Raw genomic sequence first — 21996 nt, forward strand, 5'->3', positions numbered from 1 at the left:
GTGGGGGACACAAACCATTGGGTATAAGATAGGCTCAAGAATGTGCTGTAGAACATGGGGAATAGAGCTAGTATTTTGTATTAGCTATACAAATGTAAATGGAAAATAACCTTTAAAATTATATTTTAAAATGTCAAATAAAAAGAAAAAAAAAGAAGGCACATTCCAGTTAAGACTTGACTAGATGGATGAGGAAGAGCTCTTTGAAGAGCTGGGAGAGGTAGATGGACAAGGGCCCTGAGGGGAGAGCATGATGAGCTAAGGGAGAGTGAGGCAAAAGGTCATCCTAGGGAGTCTGGATTTCACTGCAGCTACAAGGAGATCTCGAGCCATTTTATTCAGGGTGGGTGGGGAAGGTAATCTGATCATAGGGGAAAAATGTGCAGTGTGGGATAGGCAGTTAATTGTTTTCTCTGCAGTCTAAATGAGATAGTATTTCTAAAGAAAGATCCTTTAAATAAATGTTTGAGCCTTCTAAGTCAATAATTCAATCTCTCAGAATTTATCCTGAGAAAACAATCTCAACCTCAAAGCAATTCTCTGGCCTCCGTATACTCCTGAATCAAGCACGTGCACTTGTGTGTAAATCACACACACTCAGAGTAACATACATAAACTTTTCTTTCCAGGTATCCCCATCAACCAAATTATTTCCAACACCTTCCCACCTCCCCCTTTACTTAGAACCAAAAAGCCTGTATTACACCTATACAAAGAACAGGTGGCAAGTTTGCTGAACAAAACCAGGTTTGCCTGTACAGGAAATGAGATGACAGTTGGCATGTTATTAGCAAATCTTTTTAATTCTACCATTTTAAAAGCCTTTAATGTATTTTGCTTTATTTGAAAATTCAGCACCTTACCCCCCTGCATGATTTTTAATTATCTTAACCCCTCCTCTGTCTTACACACATTTCTGGCATTCTGGCACGGTTCTGCTATGTTTGAAGAAGCTGGATTCTCCCGTCTTTTTTTTTTTTTTTTTTTTTTTTTTTCCGAATACACTTACATACAGACACTTCCACTCAACCTTTAGTATACCTGTTTTGTAAATTCAAATTTTGAAAATATTAAATGTGCCTAGAAAAAAAGTCACGCCTACTACATGAATCAACATTTCGGTATTATTACCAAGTCAAACTCTCCCTTTGATCATAAGCCGCCTACACAGAAAAGGCTCCCAGCACAACGTATAAATGCCCCTAAGGTTTACCTGACATCCTTCTCTCATTGTGGTTTTCTTCATAAATAGTCAGAACTGAATCGCGGCACACATGAGACCCAGGGAGTGACAGATACTCAACCGTGAATTTTGCCATACTGCTTGGTGAAACTCTGAGCACCCAAGAACATTCCAGTTTTCCTCTATAATCCAGTGGATATCTTGGAGAGGAAAAAAAGCCTCTGGGCTCTTCCAGCTCCACTTCAGAGTAACAGCCTATGATTCAGAACATAGGGACACCAAAGACCACATAAATAAGACAAAGAAAAATGAGATTTTATCATAAACTCGAATAATTTAGGCTTGCAAGAAGAAAATTAAAACAATTACCATCAGTTACAAATTCTTAGGTAAAATGATCATCCCATTTAATGTGTCCTACTTTTGTGAAATGAGGTTGTAGAAGTATAATTTAAACAATAATTACTTAAAATGAGTTTTAACTGAATTTTTAAAATTTCTTAGAAAATGCACAGTGGACTGCATTGCATCCTCTAATCCCAGCCTGTTTTCATTTTTTTCCTTCTTTGAGATGCAACTGAAGATCTGTTCCTAAAAGCTTCATTGACTTTGCTGAGCACTTATCTTGCTGGGACAAATGATTACATTCATGGAGCTTGGGACTGAGATCAAGAAAAGGAACTGAATCATATAAAGTCATGAATTCCCAACCACTCACTACTTTTTGTAAATGGGGTAACAATTTCAAAAAACCATTGCTAAGATTCATTCATTCCCTTGTGTAAAAAGCAAGTGGTGGGAGTGGGTAGGTGTTAAATATGGCAGAATCCTAACACTTTTTCTCATAGAATATTCATAGAAGTAAAACAAAACAATACCCTTTTATATGTAAAACTTTGGAAGTTCTTTGGTATGCATAAGTATTTCTGAACACATACAAATGAGAAATATCTTCTCTGCATTTTAACAATGTTCATTTTCTAATAGTCTGAGTGGGACAGTTCAAAGAACACACTTGATGGTCACTACACCACAACACTTACTGACCCCCATCATGGGTCATACCATCCCTATTCTAAGTGCTTATTAACATGCCTTAACTTACTTCGGCACTCATTGAAATTATTCAGTTAAACCATCAAAATCATTAGGTTTTATGATCTTAAACCTAAGTCCGCTTTCCATCTCAACCCCAATTCCAGATTTAGTTTAATCTAAATATGACACTTTGACTCTTGTTTTGACTCCTGACTCTTGTGTTGTCAGAAGGTACCACCTGTAACTGGTCCCTGAGTTACTCCACTTCATTCCTAGAAGATTTTAGCAGTCATTTTCTCCAACACTATTCCTACCATATATCTTGCTGATTTCAATAGCCATACAGATGATTGCAGCACTGAATCTCTTCAGTTTCTCAACTTTCCTCCAATGATCTTGTCCTTCACCTGACCTCATTCACTCCTCCAAAGGGTCAGTCCCTAGAGACCTGGTCATTAGCAATAACTGTAAGCCTTGCATAAACTCAGTTTCAAGAACCACCATCTCTAACCACAATCTTCTATTTTTCAGTTTACACCAACACTCCTTCACCTTTTGAGACTTGTAATTCATCTATCCCACCACCTTTTCCTGTTCCTTAACTTTTCGTCCTTGCTTCGCTCTTTTCCTAGCTTAAATTCCAACCACCCATCATTTTAATCTCTTCCTCACACACACTCTCAATTCCCTTATACTCTTGTATACTTGGAAAAACCCACTATAATTGAATCTACTCACCACCTGGGCTGCATCTATGTGGTATGCCTCAGTGTCTCCAGAGGAAAACATACAACCAAACTAACTGATTAGCTTCCCTCTAAATTTATGATCATTCATCTCAGAGGCTTTTATGCTGCCAAACAATTCTACGACAGTTTCGTAGTCCATGCACTTGGTCACTTTTTTTGAGAACTGTTTACTACTTTCTCCTTTTTCTCTCAAAACCCTCAGAGCCTCTCCCACAATCCTCTGTTTCATGTGCTAAGAAAATGTAAGCAATTAGAGGAGAACTGCCATTCCCATTCCCACATGTACCCAAACAACAGCAGCAGTGCCTAAATATTCTGCTTTCCATCTGGCAACTATGGATAAACTGCACTCTGCTCCTATCCAAGACCCACCCTTCCACCTGGACACGAGATCTCATGCACTTTCTTCTACTGAAGGTCATCACTCTAGCAAGTCTTCCCCTTCTCTCCTGCATCCTTTTCCATTTTCCTCCAACTCTTTCTAGTTGTCTATTGGGCTTGAGTGTATATGGGAGTGGATGGGGCAGAGATGGATGAAAAGGGAAAGATCCTGACCATTTGGAAACCAAGAATGATGGTATCATGGAACTTTTATCTTCTTATAAATCTATCACAGACATCTAAATCTCCAGTTCCTTTTTGCTTTTAACTAAAAATAAAAATCCTATTAGCAGACACTTACAACTGGGGGAGAATTAAGAGAGACACTAACACTGATACTGGTCTTGGTCATCTAATATCCAGAGTCTTTATCTAGCAAGATACCTGAAAGCCTAAGGGCCTTTGTTCATGTAGCAATAAATAGCTCAGAGGTCAGAATAATTCTGTGAACTTCTCCAATATTCAAGCACTGTTCACAACCACAAAACTTTTTTTTTTTTTTTTAACCTGCAACAGCTGTATCTATGGGGTAGAAAAGATCCCTAGACAGTAACAATAACAACTCTCCTGTCTTTCAGCTTAAACTACCAACCAGAATGAAGACACAGTTTACGGTATTCCAAAGAAAATTAGTGAACCCAGATGAGCAATGCTTTCTGCTAAATTCTTACTAGCTATATTAATGGCATAACATGAACATCCACTACCTGGCCCAGATGCACTGTCTCTTGAAGGTGTGGGTGGTGGCAACTGTTGTCTTGTTAAGATTTTGCTTTCTTTATCTATCTGAAGTAAAACAGGACCTGCATCTGGGGAGAACATGTTAAAAGTAAATAAAGATGAAAGCCTAAGGACAAAATGTAGTCTGTTCCAGAGCAGATTTTTTTTCAAAGAGAATTGCAAATCTAGGATTAAAGCAGCCTCAGGAAATGTCAGTTTTACCATAACTCTGCCTAAGGAAGAACTTATGCTTACAGAATTTTAATGTGTTTAGAAACTAAAATAAATAAAATACTATATTATGGTCTTCTCTTTCATAATGCTGATTTTCACCACTCTCACCTCTCCCAAACCCACTCTATAAAAAAGAGGCACCTTTTTATAATATCTGAAAAATATTTACCTTTGATTCTGGATTGAATCCAGTCCAAGAAGACACTCACCCTGGCAAATACGCCTGGCTTTCTTGGCTGGGGACAGCCGGCTCCCCAGCTGACAATGCCATAGAGGACAAAGGGAGCTTTTTCATGTTTACATACTAATGGCCCACCAGAATCTCCCTGAAACACCAAGAAAACATGTTCTAAAACTGCTTTAATCAGAACTCCTGCTTTCAGTTTTGGAACAGGAATAATCAATAATTTATTCATAATATATTTCTTTAATTTCTTAAAGATTATTTTAATCAATTTATATACCTTAGAATACTTAGACTTAAATAAATGAAATCACAAATAAAAGAAATGAAAGAGGAGACATTACAACTGGTACCACAGAAATACAAGGGATCATAAGAGACCACTATGAACAACTATAAACCGAAAAATTGGATAAACTTAGAAGAAATAAATTCCTAGAAACATACCACCTACTAACACCAAATCAAGAGGAAAAAGAAAATCATAACAGACCAATACAAGAAAGGAGATTGAATCAATAATCAAGAACATCCCAAAGGGCTTCCCTGGTGGCGCAGTGGTTGAGAATCCGCCTGCTGATGCAGGGGACACGGGTTCGTGCCCCGGTCTGGGAAGATCCCACATGCCGCGGAGCGGCTGGGCCCGTGAGCCATGGCCGCTGAGCCTGAGCGTCCGGAGCCTGTGCTCCACAACGGGAGAGGCCACAACAGTGAGGCCCGCATACCACAAAAAAAAAAAAAAAAAAGAACATCCCAACAAAGAAAAGCCTAGGACCAGATGGCTTCACTAGTGAATTTTACTAAACATTTAAACAAGACTCCTTCTCAAAGTCTACCCAAAAACTGGAGGAGGGAATACTCCAAAACTCATTTTATGAGGTCAGCATTACCCTCATACTAAAGCCAGAAAAGAACACTACAAAAAAAGATAATTAGGCCCATATCCCTAATGAACATAGATGTAAAAATCCCCCCCAAATACTAGCATACTGAATTCAACAGTATATTAAATGGATCAATCACCATAATCAAGTGGGATTTAGTCCAGTGATGCAAGGGTGGTTCAACATATGCAAGTCAATAAATGTGAAAGTTAAAAATAGTATCATCATCTCAATAGTACAAAAAAGCATTTGACAAAATGCAACATTCTTGCATGATTAAGAACTCTCAACAACTTGGGTGTATAAAAACATACCTCAACATAAAAAAGGCCATATAGGGCTTCCCTGGTGGCGCAGTGGTTGAGAGTCCGCCTGCCGGTGCAAGGGACATGGGTTCATGCCCCAATCTGGGAGGATCCCACATGCCGAAGAGCGGCTGGGCCCGTGAGCCATGGTCGCTGTGCCTGTGCATCTGGAGCCTGTGCTCCGCAACGGGAGAGGCCACAACAGTGAGAGGCCCGCGTACCACACACACAAAAAAAAAAAAAAAAAAAAAGAAGAAAAAGGCCATATATAACAAACCCACAGCAGACATTCTACTCAACAGTGAAAGGTTGAAAGCTGTTCCTCTAAGAGTAGGAATAAGACTAAGGTGCTCACCCTCACCAGGCCTATTCAATATAGTCTGAAAGTCCTAGCCAGAGCAATCAGGCAAGAAAGTCTTTTCATACAGAAAGTCTTAAAGGCTCCACCAAAAAACTGTTCGAACTTATCAATGAATACAGTAAAGTTTCAGGATACAAAATGAACATATAGAAATCAGCTGTGTCTCTATACACCAACAAAACACACACACACACACACACACACATATATATATAAATCCCATGTACAGTAGCATCAAAATAATAAACTACTTTGGAATAAATTTAACCAAGGAGGTAAAAGGTCTCTATACTGAAAACTATGACTTTGATGAAAAAATTAAAGACACAAAGAAATGGAAAGATATCCCACATTCATGAATTTGAATATTGTTAAAATGTCCACACTACTCAAAACCAGCTATAGATTCAATGAAGTCCATATCAAAATTTCAATGGCATTTTTCACAGAAATGAGAAAAACAATCCTAAAATTCACATGGAACCACAAAGACCCTTGCATAGTCAAAGCAATCCTGAGAAAGAACAAAGCTGGAGGCAACACACTTCCTGATTTCAAAATATATTACAAATTTATAGTAATCAACACAGTATGGTACTGGCATAAAAACAGACACACAGACCAATGAGACAGAATTGTGAGCCCAGAAAAAACCCTCATTTATATAGTTAACTAATATTTGACAAAGGAGCAAAGAATACTCAATGGGGAAAAACTAGTTTCTTCAATAAATGGTGTTGGGAAAACTGGATAACCACATGCAGAGGAATAAAATTGAACCCCTATTTTACACCACAAAAATTAACTTGAAATAGATTAAAGACTTAAACATAAGACCCCAAATGGCAGAATTTCTAGAAGAAAACATAGGGAAAAGCTCCTTTGACTTTGTTTTTGGCAACAGTTTTTTTGGATATGAAACCAAAAGCACAAGCAACAGGGCCAAAAATCAGTAAGTGGGACTACATCAAGCTAAAATGCTTCTGCACATCAGAAGAAACAATCAACAAAATGAAAATGCAACCCATGGAATGGGAGAAAATATTTTTAAACCGTATATCTGATAGGGAGTTAATATCCAAAATTATAGAACTCATACAAATCAATAACAAAAAAATGCAATTTATAAATAGGCAGAGGATCTGAACAGACATTTTTCCAAAGAAGATATACAGATGGTCAACAGGTACATGAAAATGTGCTCAACATCACGAGAATGCAAATCAAAATCACAATGAGATATCACCTCATACCTGTTTGATCAGCTATCATCAAAAAGACAAGAAATAAACAGTGTTTACAAGGATGTGGAAAAAAAGAGAATCCTTTTGCACCATTGGTGGGAATAAAAATTGGTATATCACTGTGGAAAATAGAATTAGAAATAGAACTACCATATGATACAGCAATCCCAGTTCTGGGTATATAGCCAAAGGAAATAAAAATAGGATACTGAAGAGGTATCTGCATCCCCATGTTTACTGCAGCTTTATTCGCATTAGCCAAGACATGGAAACAAACCATTTGTCTGTCAAAGGATGAATGGATAAAGAAAATGTACGGAGTATATGTGTGTGTGTATTTTATATATATATATATGTATGTCTATATGCATATTTATTTATTCAGCCATGAGAATACTGAATACTAAAATGGAATATTATTCAGCCATGAGAAAGAAGGAAATCCTGCCATTTGCGACAACATGGATGATCCTTGAGAACAATATGTTAAGTGAAAAGTCAGACAGTGAAAGACAATTACTGTATGATATCACATATACATGAGACCTGAAAAATGGGAAAAATGGGAAGATGCTGGTCAAAGGGTATAAACTTCCAGCTGTAAGATTAACAGGTTCTAGGGATCTTATGTACAGCATGGTGACTGTAGTTAACAATACTGTACTGCTTACTTGAAAGCTGCTAAGAGAGTAGATCGTAAGTGTTCTCAGCACAAGAAAGAAATGATAATTATGTGAGGTGATGAAGGTGTTAACTAACCCTACTCTGGTAAGCATTTCATAATACATAAGTGTATCAAAATCATCACATTATACATTTTAAATTTATAAAATTTTATATGTCAGTTATATCTCAATAAAGCTGAAAAAATAAACCCCAAGCTTTAAAACATAGGATTTGCATTTTTTTAAGATAGCCTTTCTGATTTTTTATCAGGGCTTTTTTTTTTTTTTTTGACACAAATGTACTTAGGACCAAACTAAACCTTTAATTTAATTGTCTTCTTATAAAATAAAGCTGATAACATATTTGAGATAGGTGTTTATTTTATATGAAGAATTTCACAGGAGAAATCCTGAACTGGGAATAGGAGACAGATTCCTTAATCTGTAATGTAGAACAATTAACATTTTCTCTGGGCCTAATTTTTTTCTCACATAATTTAAGATTATACTTAGGAGCCCCTTCCAGTTTGAAAATAGTCTGATTCGTCAAATCAGGTGTTTTTTTATTCACTCATTCATTCAGTACGAACACATATCCAATATAGAATTTTTCAGTCAATTACAAACATTTTGTGATACAGAAGGAGCCTGTCTAATTTATCTTTTATGGTCAGCACTTATTACAGGGCCTCACACATGGTAAACCTTCAAGAAACAAATGGTACCTACTGATTATTTAAAAAATTATCAGGTGCCTACTGTGAGCCAGGCATTCTGGAAAAGAATATAAACAAATTAGATGGTGATAATAGCCATAAAGGAAATACTCAGAGTGAAAAGTTGAGAACAATGGTAGCTGTGTGTACGCTTACACGTGCATGTATGTATTTGTAGTTTCAATAACATTTGAGCTCACACATGAAAAATGAGGAGGTGGATTTTCAAAAACCTGGAGGAATAGCATTTTAATGCGGAATTAATATCTGGGCTAAGGCCCAAACTTAGACAAGGATGTGGCAAGTTTGAGGTCAGAAGGCAATCGATGTGGCTGAAAAATAGTAAGCAAGAGAAGAGAAAAAAGAACTAGACTGGAAAAGTCAGCAAGAACAGAACATGTATCACTCTGTGAAGACAAAGATCAATGATAGGTCAAAGAACTTGAGATTTTTTAAAAAACTCTAAAATTTGTTGTGAGCAAAGAACCACAGGATTCTACACTGTGTATCTGAAACTCCCATGTCTCTGCATTCCAACATTCTGATGTTCACCTTCCTGGATGAGAAATTACATTAGCAGGTCCATTACCCTTGAGTATATACAGGAGGGTAAAAACCTTTTTTGGGGGTAAAAACCAATTACCTGATAGAAATATTAGAGTCTGTTTCATCAAAGCAAGTTTGTGAAGTCACCCTTTTAGTAATTCAGTATTCTTTATAAAAGAAAGCTAGCCACATCTAGTCAGAATCGCTCCTATTTTCCTTTCTTTGTAGTGGCTGTAAATTTGGTCACACTGCAGCGAAAGTGACAGCTGGATGTAGCTGAAATAAATATAGGTACCAACCGAGATTATGGTATTTGGGTCACCTCTGACATGGACCTATTTGCTCTCTTGATAGACTAAGCTCTTCCCTTAATGTTACATGCTGTTAAACATGACAGAGACAGCAGAGCCATCTGTAATTTTCTTGATGCGAAAAAAGAAAGAAAACCATCCCTCAAAAGGGGGAGAATGAACACATTAATTCAGAGTAATTTTCTATTGGATTTTTATAATATAACAGTCATGTCCTCTAGCAGAGGGTGTGAGGGCCCTTCCCATATTCCTCGGACATTCCAGTCCATGCCGGCTGTGTGCCTGAGGGCCCTTGCCCTGTCCACCCCAGCCATAAGGCAGCTCAGACTGTGGGAAATGCTCCCCTGCAGCCCTCCAACCGTGACTCTGAGGAAGCTCCCTCACCCCTCCAAGGGGAGGGGATAAATATACTGCGTGTGTTTTGTATCACTGCCAGAGTTTTGCTGCAGGATTCAGCTCAGTTCCTCCCTGTGGTAGCTGGCTTCATAGCACATTAATAGCACATCAATAGCACATCAATAGATGGGCTGCCTTCCCTTCCCTGTACTACCTCCTCACATTTCTACCAGTGATATTTGTACTTTCTAAGCAGACTATTGCCCTTGGATTCTCCTCTCAGAGTCTGCTTCTGAAGAATGCAAATTACAGTATGCAACATGGAACAGAATTTGGGTAGTGCTTGACACAAGGAAAGGGTTTAACTACACTAAATTTATATTCAATGTTAAGAGGGGACTTCCTTCCTTCTCTCCTCATTTTTTCCAATGGAAAGACTTCTATCCAGATTAAAGCCCAGTTTTCTCCCCATAGAGGTGGTATCCATTGGTTTCTGTTTCTTCGTGGCCAGGGAGGGTAGGGGAAGCGTTTGGGGGGGGCAGGGGAGGACTATCAAAAAGCTGCAACTCAAGATTCATTCTTTCTTCCCTCTCTACTTTAGACCAATATGAAATGATACAACAATCTGGAGAAGTGTGTCTGCTCTACAGACCCCAACTTTCCCTTAGGCAGGCTGCCTCAAGTCCAGCCTAGGTGTTCAAGGTGGGCTGCTTAGTGTTGGAAACACTTTTTGGTTGCATACCTAAGGCATATTCCTCAGTCAGCTTTGTGGATATTAAAGCTGGTGTTTTGTAATCCTTTTGCCCGTATCCTGTCTTTTTCTTAGTTGATTCTGAACTTGCCAATAGCATGCTTGCCCAGCGGACGTGTGAATACATCTGCACAGCTTCGTGCCTCTAGGATATCACTAAAATTAAACTACTGCTTTGTGATTTGTTTTCCGCTGCATATGAAAACCGTTTTTTCAAAGGTTCCCATTTTCTTCACGATTATTTTATTTTATTCTGTGGTAGAAAATTAAGTGTGAGTACCCAGGAGTTTAGTAATAATTTGAAACAATAAAACTCTTAAGGCATAAGTAGGATACACTAACTTACAATCCTTATTTGCTCGTTCCCCTTTTACCAAAGCTTTACCAAAGCTTGAAGTATATCTGAACACATTTTCCCACCTGCAGACCAGTTCAGTGGTGTTGCCTTCTCCTACCTTCTCGTGGGCTCCTCTGTGTACCCACTTCCCCTCTGACTGATGGCTGCTTCTGTCTCCTCTCTGCCATCTCAGCAAGTTTGAACTAAGTAATTCACTCTTCCTATTGTCCTACTGGCTTTCGAGTAGGGGCGTGGCGTGATGCTGCAGGCACAGGCCAAGATGCTTGTCTGTGGCTTTGAGAGTAGATTCTTCCTGTCTAAGGAGAATTTCCAACAGATGACAACTTCCTATCTTCCTCTGCAAAATTAGAATCCTCTCACCTGACCCACATCTTTCCCTCCAGATGCTGCAAAGCCAGCACAGATCATCTTCTCTGTAATCCCTCCTGGATGGGCAGAATAGTAAGTGCGTTCGCAGACCTCTCTTTCTAACACGAGCACTTGAATCTGCTGTAAGCGACTCGCTAGGCCACCATCTAAGAAATAGATTCAGAAAAAGAGCTTGATAATGAAGTAAGCAACAAGTGGTGTTAAAGAAACATATTTAAGTTCAGACTTGCTCTACACCGACACAGCTGCCATCATTCGGTTTTGCCTAAGCTGATGCAGAATTCTGAATCCAAACACAGTGTTTTGTGCAGGACATCTTTATTTCCAGATGTGACATCTTGGCGAATAAAATCCACTGGCAGGAGGAACAAGATCAGAAACACTTTTTTTCTAGCTTAACTCTGATTTAAATTTTAGTGTTTCCAATATTGCTATTAAGAATTCAGAAAGAGAAACTCAGTAAGATATGAATTGGTGTCACAGATAATTTATATTACAAATATATATGTTTATATATTTATACAGGTACAGTTGACCCTTGAACAACACAGGTTTGAACTGCACGGGTCCACTTATACTCAGATATTTTTCAATAGTAAATACTGCAGTACTACACAGTTTGCGGTATGTAGGGCTGACCATAAATGACACTTGAATTAACCCCCGCATTGTTCAAAGGTCAACTGTAAACATTTTACGTAAACATATATTATAACTACATAACAATATTTATATGATTTCCAATTGTAACAGGGAAGAGCCAAATCAGACGACATGTTGGATCTGTTTCTTCTACTTTGACCTTTGCTCTCGGCAGCTTTCCTTCACTGAAAGGATACTGTCTGTACCTAATGGCCTGCCTCGGGGAGCCCTGCCCCTCTGCCTGAATGTTAAACCAAAGTGCCTTTGTTTGGGGAGCATCTGCACCCTGTCCACCTGTGGAGGGCTACAAGTAAGAAGAAATTAACACATCCCCTACCAGAGGCCGGCCATTCCAGGTGATATTTGCAAAACTATGGCCATTTTACTTCACTTCCTCATCTCCTCCCCCTCTCTGTGCTATAAAAGAAACTGGCAACCAAACCCCATAAGATGGTTTTTCAGAGACACTAGTCTGCCGTGTTCTTGGTCTGCAGGCTTTTCAAATATAGTCGTATTCCTTGCCTCAATGCCTCGTCTCTGATGGACTGCCGTGTGGCAAGCAGAGTGAGCTTGGACTCGGGAGCACTCACATAAAACAAAACCACATTTCTCTTGTTCCTTTATTATCACTGAGGCCTAATCTCAACTCTAATTTAAGATGACACTGATGATGAACACTAAAGAATTTCTTCTCCCGCCTGGCCCTCCTGCAGGCCTATGTTAACACGTGTTCTGCATGACTTATTCTATCACTTTAGATTTATGACTAATCAAAAAAAGGTAAGTTCAGTATTTGATAGCCCTATAACTTTTTGGAAAAAATTAATAAAAATCATTTTACATTTATGTAAATAGTATCTTATTATATTTTATTTATATTTACATTTATGTAAATAGTTCTGTAATATATTTATCAAGCTTTTTACTCTAAGCTATTAATACTCACAACAACATTGTGAGGTGCGTTGCCACACTAACCTGACACATGAAAAAGCCAGAGCTCTGAATATTTAATCACACAGCACCTATGGGACAGAACTAGGACCTAGCCTAGGTCCGACTCTAAATCTTATTTTTTTTTAATGTAGTAATCTAATACACAGATAATTTAATGTAATTAAAATCCTCTTTTCAGGGACCATCCCTAACAATGTTGCTTATTATCATGTCTCAAAATTGAGAACTTGTTTTCTCTCTGAGACTAAAAGACTGAATTCACCTTCTATAAAACTGAACCAACCACCTCTGTCGTCTGGTGGTCATGGAGTTGGTGAAGGTTGAAGATGTTAAAGAACAGGCACATTTGGGCTTCCCTGGTGGCGCAGTGGTTGAGAGTCCGCCTGCCTATGCAGGGGACGCCGGTTCATGCCCCGGTCCGGGAAGATCCCACATGCCGCAGAGTGGCTGGGCCCGTGAGCCATGGCCGCTGAGCCTGCGCGTCCGGAGCCTGTGCTCCGCAACGGGAGAGGCCACAGCAGTGAGAGGCCCGCGTAACAAAAAAAAAAAAAAAAAAAAAAAAGAACAGGCACATTTATTCAAAGGCTTTGAGGCCAGTCAGTCAATAAAAATTTACCGAGTGTTTCCTCTATGCTAGGTAGACGCTGACTCCTGGGGAGAGAGCAGTAAATTAGGCAGAGATCTGCTTTCAGGAGGCTCCCGCTCTAAGTGGTGGGATGTAGAAAACGATTCCGTAAAATATGTCAAGTCCGTTTATGTGCAAGGAGGTGATAAAAGCAGGTAGTGCAGAGTGAAGGAAGGACAGTTGTGCTGCAAGAAAGGGGTCTGAGAAGATGAGTTGAGGATGGAGTAATGAGGAGGGGCTGTGAGAAGACTGGAACAGGAGTGCTCCGGGGCCAAGGAAACAAAGCACAGAGCTTGAGAAAGAAAGAAGACACAGGTCAGCCAACAAGGGGACAAAGGAGGAACTGAGGCTGGAGAGGTATGGGGAGGTCCAATGCAGAGCCTTCAGTGCCGGGCTAGGAGTTCAGATTGTATTCCAAATGTAACAAATAAGCCATTCAAGGTTTATCAGCTGAGCCACACTGATTTTAAATCCCACTTTTGATATTTATTAGTCATGGAATTTTAGCAAATTACTTAGACTTCAGGGCCATAATCTCCTCATTTGCAGAATGGGAGGATAAAATCTCCTCATATGGTGGTTGTGAAGATTTTAGAAAAATGCAATTTGGCTGCAGGTAGCACCGTAAGCGGACAACATGAATACTGTATGAGGTCAAAGATATCTCACCTCCTTCAAGCTCACAGCCTTTACCATTATATTTTTTTAATTGAAGTATATTTAATTTACAATGTTGTGTTAGTTCCTGTTGTACAGCAAAGTGATTCAGTTATATATATATATATATATATATATATATATATTCTTTTTCATTATAGTTTATATATAACTATATAGTTTATATATAAACTTTTCCATTACAGTTTATAACAAGATATTGAATTTAGTTCCCTGTGCTATACAGTAGGACCTTGTTGTTTATCTATTTTATATATAGTAATGTATATATGTTAATCCCAAACTCTTAATTTATCCCTCCCCGCCCCCTTTCCCCTTTGATAACCATACGTTTGTCTTCTACATCTGCAAGCTCACAGACTTTAAATGACATATAAACAGAAGGAAAATATAAAAGCAAATAACGTTATACAGTGAAAAGAAACAGGACACAAACATCACCCCATTCAGATCTTTCAGTATTTCACTATGGCTTTAAGAACTCTAGAATCTAGCCCAGGGGTCATCAAACCCCAGCCAACAGGCCAATTTCATGCCAGGCCCTAACCGAAGCCTATTTATTACATCCCTGAGCCTATTTATTAAAATCCATGAACTAATTATGATTTGTACATTTTTAAATGGTTGAAAAGAAAATCCAAAAAAGAATAACATTTTGTGACAAGATTATTGTATAAAATTTAAGATTCATGGACAAGTTCTGTTGAATTCAGCCACATCCATATTCTATAACATATTGTCCACGGCTGCTTTGTGCTACAACGGCAGATTTGAATAGCTATGACAGAGACCACATGGCTTACAAGGCATAAAACACTTCTATCTGGCCTTTCACAGATCTAGCCTATGATTAAGTCACCCTAATGGAAAAATATAAAACAGCTCATTCTCTAATTTGATGAGCTTTACAGCTACATAAAACATGGTTTCAATCTTTCAGAAGGAAGAAGGGCTAAAGCAGATACTACTTGATATCACTTCCATGACACATTCTCAAAACTCTCAACCAGCAGTGATGTTTACACAAAAGTAAAATGTTTACCTTCACTAACACTTCCCCAACCAGTCACAACACAGATCTCAGAGGAAAACAGAGGCTCCGTGCTGTGCGGGAGACACACTGGCCTCACCACTGAGTTGAACTCCAGAGCAGAGCTCAGCTGTATTAGGGCGATGTCAGAGTCAAAGGTCAGTCTGTCAAAGTCTTCGTGCACCACAATGTGTTTTGCCCTTCTCACCTGTATTGTTAGCAAGCAAGAGATTACAAGGCAAAGTCAATGAGTTGAACAACTCCCTTGTATACTGGTCCAAAATAATCTTATCTTTTTTTGTGTGTGTGTGGTTCTCGGGCCTCTCACTGTTGTGGCCTCTCCTGTTGCGGAGCACAGGCTCCAGACGCACAGGTTCAGCAGCCATGGCTCACGGTCCCAGCAGCTCCACAGCATGTGGGATCTTCCTGGACCAGGGCACGAACCTGTGTCTCCTACATCGGCAGGCGGACTCTCAACCACCACGCCACCAGGGAAGCCCCCAAAATAATCTTAAATCTCTGCATTTCCACACATCAGTAATGAAGATGACTCTGTACTAAATTAAAAAGGGCAATCTCTGTTAATAACTTGTAGGAGTCCATGCACTGCTTTCTGAGGACTGGTGGTCCTGGAAAAACCAGACTATGGTGGACTGTGTACATGGACCTGAACTTGCACTTCCTGACTCACCTCACCTAATTCTCAGATTAAATGTGATCTCAAATGGTATCTTTAAATGTTGGTATAAATGATAAGTATACGAGGGCATTAGGGGATTAATAACTACATGTTTTAGCTAAATGTATTCCCTGGCATGTGACAATTTAGGCAAAATAACCATTAAAAACATTTCTCACCTGCTCAGTTGGTTCCTTCAAGGTTCTGTCATGGTCTCCAGCAACAATGGTCCACAAGAGTGGATTATTTTTCCTGGAGAGAGAAGAACAACAAAAGTTTGACAGGTAAACATATTTTTCACCATTTGATCTAACCCCATCTGGCCCTACCAACATGCACTGTTCAGTTCAGTCAGGGGCCACCCACTACCGTGTCTGGCACCTTTGTGTAACCAGCAATGCTACACTCTGCCTCCTGACCTACCTGAGGACAAGTTCCTAATTGTGTATCTTGCCCCCTTCTTTTGGCCATAAAATATCTTTGGAGCCCTTATCAAATATCACCAAAGACTATTTTTAAGTTAAGAAGGAAAAAAGAAAAGTTAGAGTTTATTTTAATTTCATAGTGACATTAGGAATGCATGAAAAAAAGTACATTCATAATGAAGTAGATTCTGGTCCATGTTTTACTGTTAAAAGGATCCAAACATTATATTACAGGAACCAGAATTGATGAAACTCAGGTTAAAAAAGAATTTGTCAATTCAAAAATAGGTAAAGTTCACGTACAGTGCTAGAGATCAGGGCACTGATTCCTTTTAGAGGGGTGATTATTGAGGCTCGAGGGGGGCCCCTATTTTGTTTCTTGATCTGGGTGCTGGTTACATGGGTGTTTACCTTGTGTAAATTCCTCTAACTGAACTAAAGATTTTCACACATTTGATATACTTCAAAAAGATGTTTAAAAATTTAAATGTACATCCAATTAATTTGCCACATCAAGATCTCCAGGGCTTCCCTGGTGGCACAGTGGTTAAGAATCCACCTGCCAATGCAGGGGACATGGGTTTCAGCCCTGGTCCAGGAAGATCCCACATGCCGCGGACAAACTAAGCCTGTGCTCCACAACTACTGAGCCTGCGCTCTAGAGCCCACGAGACACAACTGCTGAAGCCCATGTACCTAGAGCCTGTGCTCCACAACAAGAGAAGCCACCGCAATGAGAAGCCCACGTGCTGCAACGAAAAGTAGCCCCTGCTTGCCGCAACTAGAGAAAGCCTGCGTGCAGCAATGAAGACCCATTGCAGCCAAAAATAAATAAATACATTTTAAAAAATATCTCCAGTTGAAAAAATATCCAAGTAAAGAGTCTCTCAATTGCCAGAAATACACTGTCACTTCAGTTTGGAGATTAATTTTTCATTTTTCAAAACTGTTTCTTCAGTAAAATTTATTGAAATTATTTTTCAGTACACTTTATTCAAAGGAGATGTTTCTTAATACACATACGCATCTTCTCGCTAGTCATAACTATGCTCATTTCAATTTCTTGCATGATGAGTCTGACTCATTCATGTGTTTCAATGTGCCTTTATTAAGGGAACTAACTTAGGTAAACTGCCTGGCAAGTACTCTACAGATGGTAAAGACTTCATAATGGTAGCCATTTATTATTATCATTGTTATTATCTGTCATGCACTCTAATGGAAGGATCAACTTTATTTTCAAAGTCACCCTCTAAATCATTACTTGGTAGTGAATTAACTTATTTCTTAAAGCTGTTACCAAGCTATTGTCCTAGAATCACACCCCTGCCCTTCCCTTGAAAGGAAACCAATTGCTCTTATCTAAGTCTCAGGAGGAAGCTGCAAAGAGAAAAACAAGAACTGGTTAGACCCAACTAGGCCCAAGATGGCGGAAGATTTGACTTCCACTAGACCTTGGACCTCATTATATGCTCATTGTAATACAATAGCTAAATGAAGTACCCACCAGCGCCATAACAGTTAATGGTTGCCATGACAACACTGGAAAAGCCCATACAAGAACTGAAAAGGAGTGCTGCATCAGTTCCAGGTCCAAACCACACCCTTGTTCTCAGATAAGTCATGAATATTCCTCCTGCTCTTTCCAATTCCCTCCCTTTTACTTGGACCCTCCTATATATATGGTGTCTCTACCAGAATTGGGTTAAGAAGTTGAATTTCAAACTAAATTCCCACTTCTCCATTCTTCTGCTGTTGAACAAAGCTTCTGCTCTCCCAGTCTCAGCATTGGTTTCATGACTGGCTGTGTGAATCCGAGTGGAAAAAGAACCTCCCTGGTTGAGACAAGGGGTGTCCCGGCATATGCCCAGGCGACCAATTTAGTGACAAATTCATTCTACTTTTTTATACAGAGAACAGTGTCCACAATACAAAGAAATGATAAACATCATGGTAGAGTTGATAATGTAGCTCACAATTTCTAGTGAAGAAATTGTGCACAGTCATCAAATATCCTTTTATTCGGTAGAGAACACTGTAAAAAGCATATGACAACACAACGTACACTTTATAAAGCAACAAAGCCTGAGATTTCTCCAATATGGGACAATAGCTGAAGGTATCAATTTATGAATTTCTCACTTTCTCCCACTTGCCCGTGATCAAGCTTCATTTCTCGTATCGTTATGGCCTTATCCCCAATGCAACAATGGGACATGTATCAGTTACTGCAACAGGAGAAGAAAGAGTAACTGCTAAATTACAGAAAGGGCTGAAATTGAAAAATCCGCTGATTTAGGTTTGAGACAGAAAGATTCCAATGCACAATTGCAAAGTGAGTTTAGTGCCCTAAAGTAATTTAAAAATCCCACATGAGCATGAAGACCAGAGTGGAGTCAGCAAAATAAGAACACAGCAGGTTTTTCCTAAGGATAGAACAACATTACCCAGGAACTTGTTAGAAATACAGATTCTCCGGCCCCACACCAGACTTCAAGTCAGAAACCCTCCAGGCAATTCTGATGTTTGCTAAAGTTTGAGAACTGATACTAAGGGTAACCAGTGCCAGGGACAGTAGTATATGGGAGGTGATACAGTGTTGCTGTATCAGTCGTCCTTATTGTCTTTGGAACACTACCCAACAATGCCAGCCAGCCTGGCACCTGGTGACCTTCAGCAAAAATGATGTCTATCTCAGCTCCCAGATTTTGCACACTTCCTCAACTGGCTCATCCCACATGGCAAACCTGCCTTCTCAGTGGATTTGGATACTCAGAAGTCCCCTTCTATGCAGCATGGAGCCCTGGATGTCTCTAAGATTGATGAAGATGAGGCAGGGAGAAGCAAGTCCTTGAAGGAATCAGCTGAAGAGTTCCCTAAAGGCAAGGCATGAATGGAACATACTACCTCTGTTATACCAGCATATCAAACACTTCTGGGGTAAAGATCTATATAGTTCAAGCTTCAGAAAGATATTTTTCTGGTCAAGTAAGTTAGGCAACTATGAAAAGTTAAAGAAAAAGTGAGGTGCATAGACATTTTTCATATCAGTATAAATACAAGGCACAATGTTTTGTGCAAAAAATTATAAAATACTACAAAATACATTTAATGTGCATAAACTTTAATGGAAAGTCAGATAATTAAAACATTCTTAATACTGATTACTTCCAGAGAGGCGGAATGGATTAGTGAAATGGAGAAGGTAGTTTAGATTTTACCTGATAACTTTATTTATCTGTCTTTTTAAAACAAACATTATTACTATTTTAATAAAATTTTACAAAGAAACCAAGAAGGTTCACTAATGATATTGGACACAAATTCTTTTTGTGGTTAACTTAAATGGTTCACAAACATTTTTAGCTGACTGTTTATTCATCTCATTTGACTCATCAAGTTGAATATTCCACCTTGTGAAGAATGGTTTGCTGTGGTCTATATCTTGCTGCAAGGAGTCATGGTCCATGACATAAATTCAGGAACAGACTAAACTATTTGACAAGGGAGTCTGCCAAAGCTTCTTCTGTGCCTCTGGTATCAATACTAATAGCTGTTTTCTCCAATGCATTAATTTTCACTAATTAGTCAGCTATAACTGAGGCTTTTCCATGGTACATAAAAATGCACTTTGACAGAATTCTTTAAAAAAATGGCTTCTCCAAGGGCAGGAGGTGCTAGAATGAACCATGTGGTACTGGATTGAGTTGGAAATATTCGCATGAACTCATGTTTACTTTAATATAGGTACAGATAGATAAATATGTTTATATAAGTGAGTTAGTATGCATACTTACATTTTCTAGCTCTTTCAGCTAAGAGGGCCTAGAAGCAATAACACCCCAGTAGCAATCAGGGTGCTCAGCACCCAGATCTTGACTTCTCATGCCATTCTCCAATAAAATGAACCAGGGCTCATGGGAGAAATGGCTGATCCTAGGACTGAGAGGAGAATATATAAGATGAACCTGGAGCATCCTGTAGTGTCACAAAGGATGGGGGCATATCAAAAAGACAAGAAGCCACTCTGAAAGAACTCACAGTAGTCAAAGCTGGAACAATTTGAGCAACAAAATAAATATACAGCATTTATAAAAAGAAATATTTTCAAGTCCGCACCAGTATAAATAAATACATGATTTAATAAACAAAAGGAAGAGAAGAGGTAAGTCTCCCGTACAGGAGAATTTCAAATAATTTTTGTAGAAAACTCTGCACTCAAGAAGGTGGAGCTTAATGGCCAACTGTTTGAGGGTGGGCTACCCTTAGCCACTTGCTTCCAAAGAGTAGGCAAGAATGGGGGGAAGATGTAACTTTACCGTGGAGACACCCGGCAAATACTGCCTGGGCCAGTGATGGAGGTTAACGTCATCATTGAGAAGTCATGTTGACAGCTTGTACCCTTTGATATGATGTGATAAGAATAGCATGTTACCTCTGTGTTCCTCTGTAGGGCCTCAACTATACTTACACCCCTACTTCCCTATCGATACTTTTGAGCTTTAAGCTTTTTCGATGGCAATAAGATAATGGAATGTCCCCGCCCTGGGCAGAAACCGCTCCGAGCAAACAAGTATGGCGGGGGATGAAACCTCAGCAAACCAGTATGGCGGGTGATAAGAATGACTAAGCCAGAGTTTAAAGGTCGCCCTAGCCAACCATAACTCATGTGACTCAACCCCCACTCCGGTAAATGTAAAGTAGGCATCCAACAGCTAACCAATCAAGGAACTAGAGCCAAGACCCCCACTCCGGTAAATGTAAAGCAGGCATCCAACAGCTAACCAATCAAGGAACTAGAGCCAAGTCCCCACTCCGGTCCAGGAACAAACAAACCAATGAGAAAAAAACCCTTGATATATCCACACTTTGCATAATGAAAACTACAAAATGTATGTAATTCCGCTTGGGGGGGGTTCCTCTTCGGCCTCCTGCGTGAGGACCAAGGAACCCCGGTGCACCGGCTCCTAATAAACCTCTTGCGTGTTGCAGCGACTCTCGACTCTTGGCGGTTCTTGGGCGAGCTGGGACCCCTCAGAGACCGTTCAGGTCTAACACCTCCTCCCCCGAATCCATAATCCCAGTAAAACCATGAGAAAAACATCAGACGAACTCAAACTGAGGTACATTCTACAAAATACCAGATGAGTACTCCTAAATACTGTCCAGGTCATCAAAAACAAGGAAAGTCAGTGAGACTCAGAGCCAAGAGGAGGCGAAGGAGACAGGCCAACTAAATGCACCTTGGTGTCCTGGATGGCAAAGGGAACAGCAGCTACACAGACCTTGAGAAAGGAACAAGCACAGCATGTTTAAGGAAGTGGGTGGGTCCACTGGGGACAAGCAGGGGAGGGGTCAAGATGGAGCCAGGGACAGGGGATGGTTCTGGACCTTGGCTGTACATTGGAATCATCTGGAGAGGATTTATTTATTTAGAAGTATAGTTGATTTACAATGTTGTATAAATTTCTGCTGTACAGCAAAGTGATTCAGTTGTGTGTGTATGTGTGTGTGTGTGTGTGTATATATATATATATATATATATATATACCCCTTCTTTTTTTTTTTTTTTTTTTTTTTTGCGGTACGCGGGCCTCTCACTGTTGGGGCCTCTCCCGTCGCGGA

General features: G+C 39.5%; 1 protein-coding gene across 1 annotated transcript in view; it reads right to left on the reverse strand.

Moving 5' to 3' along the window:
• OVCH1 (ovochymase 1) overlaps positions 1–21996 on the reverse strand; it is a 67037-nt gene that overhangs the window by 20899 nt on the left and 24142 nt on the right. The window contains 6 exon segments of the mRNA XM_059081585.2: positions 1214–1438; positions 4059–4154; positions 4475–4631; positions 11327–11481; positions 15280–15475; positions 16126–16198. Coding sequence (XP_058937568.2) covers positions 1214–1438; positions 4059–4154; positions 4475–4631; positions 11327–11481; positions 15280–15475; positions 16126–16198 — 902 coding nt within the window.

Source organism: Kogia breviceps, chromosome 12 (genome assembly GCF_026419965.1).
Source record: "Kogia breviceps isolate mKogBre1 chromosome 12, mKogBre1 haplotype 1, whole genome shotgun sequence".
Lineage (NCBI taxonomy): Eukaryota > Metazoa > Chordata > Mammalia > Artiodactyla > Physeteridae > Kogia > Kogia breviceps.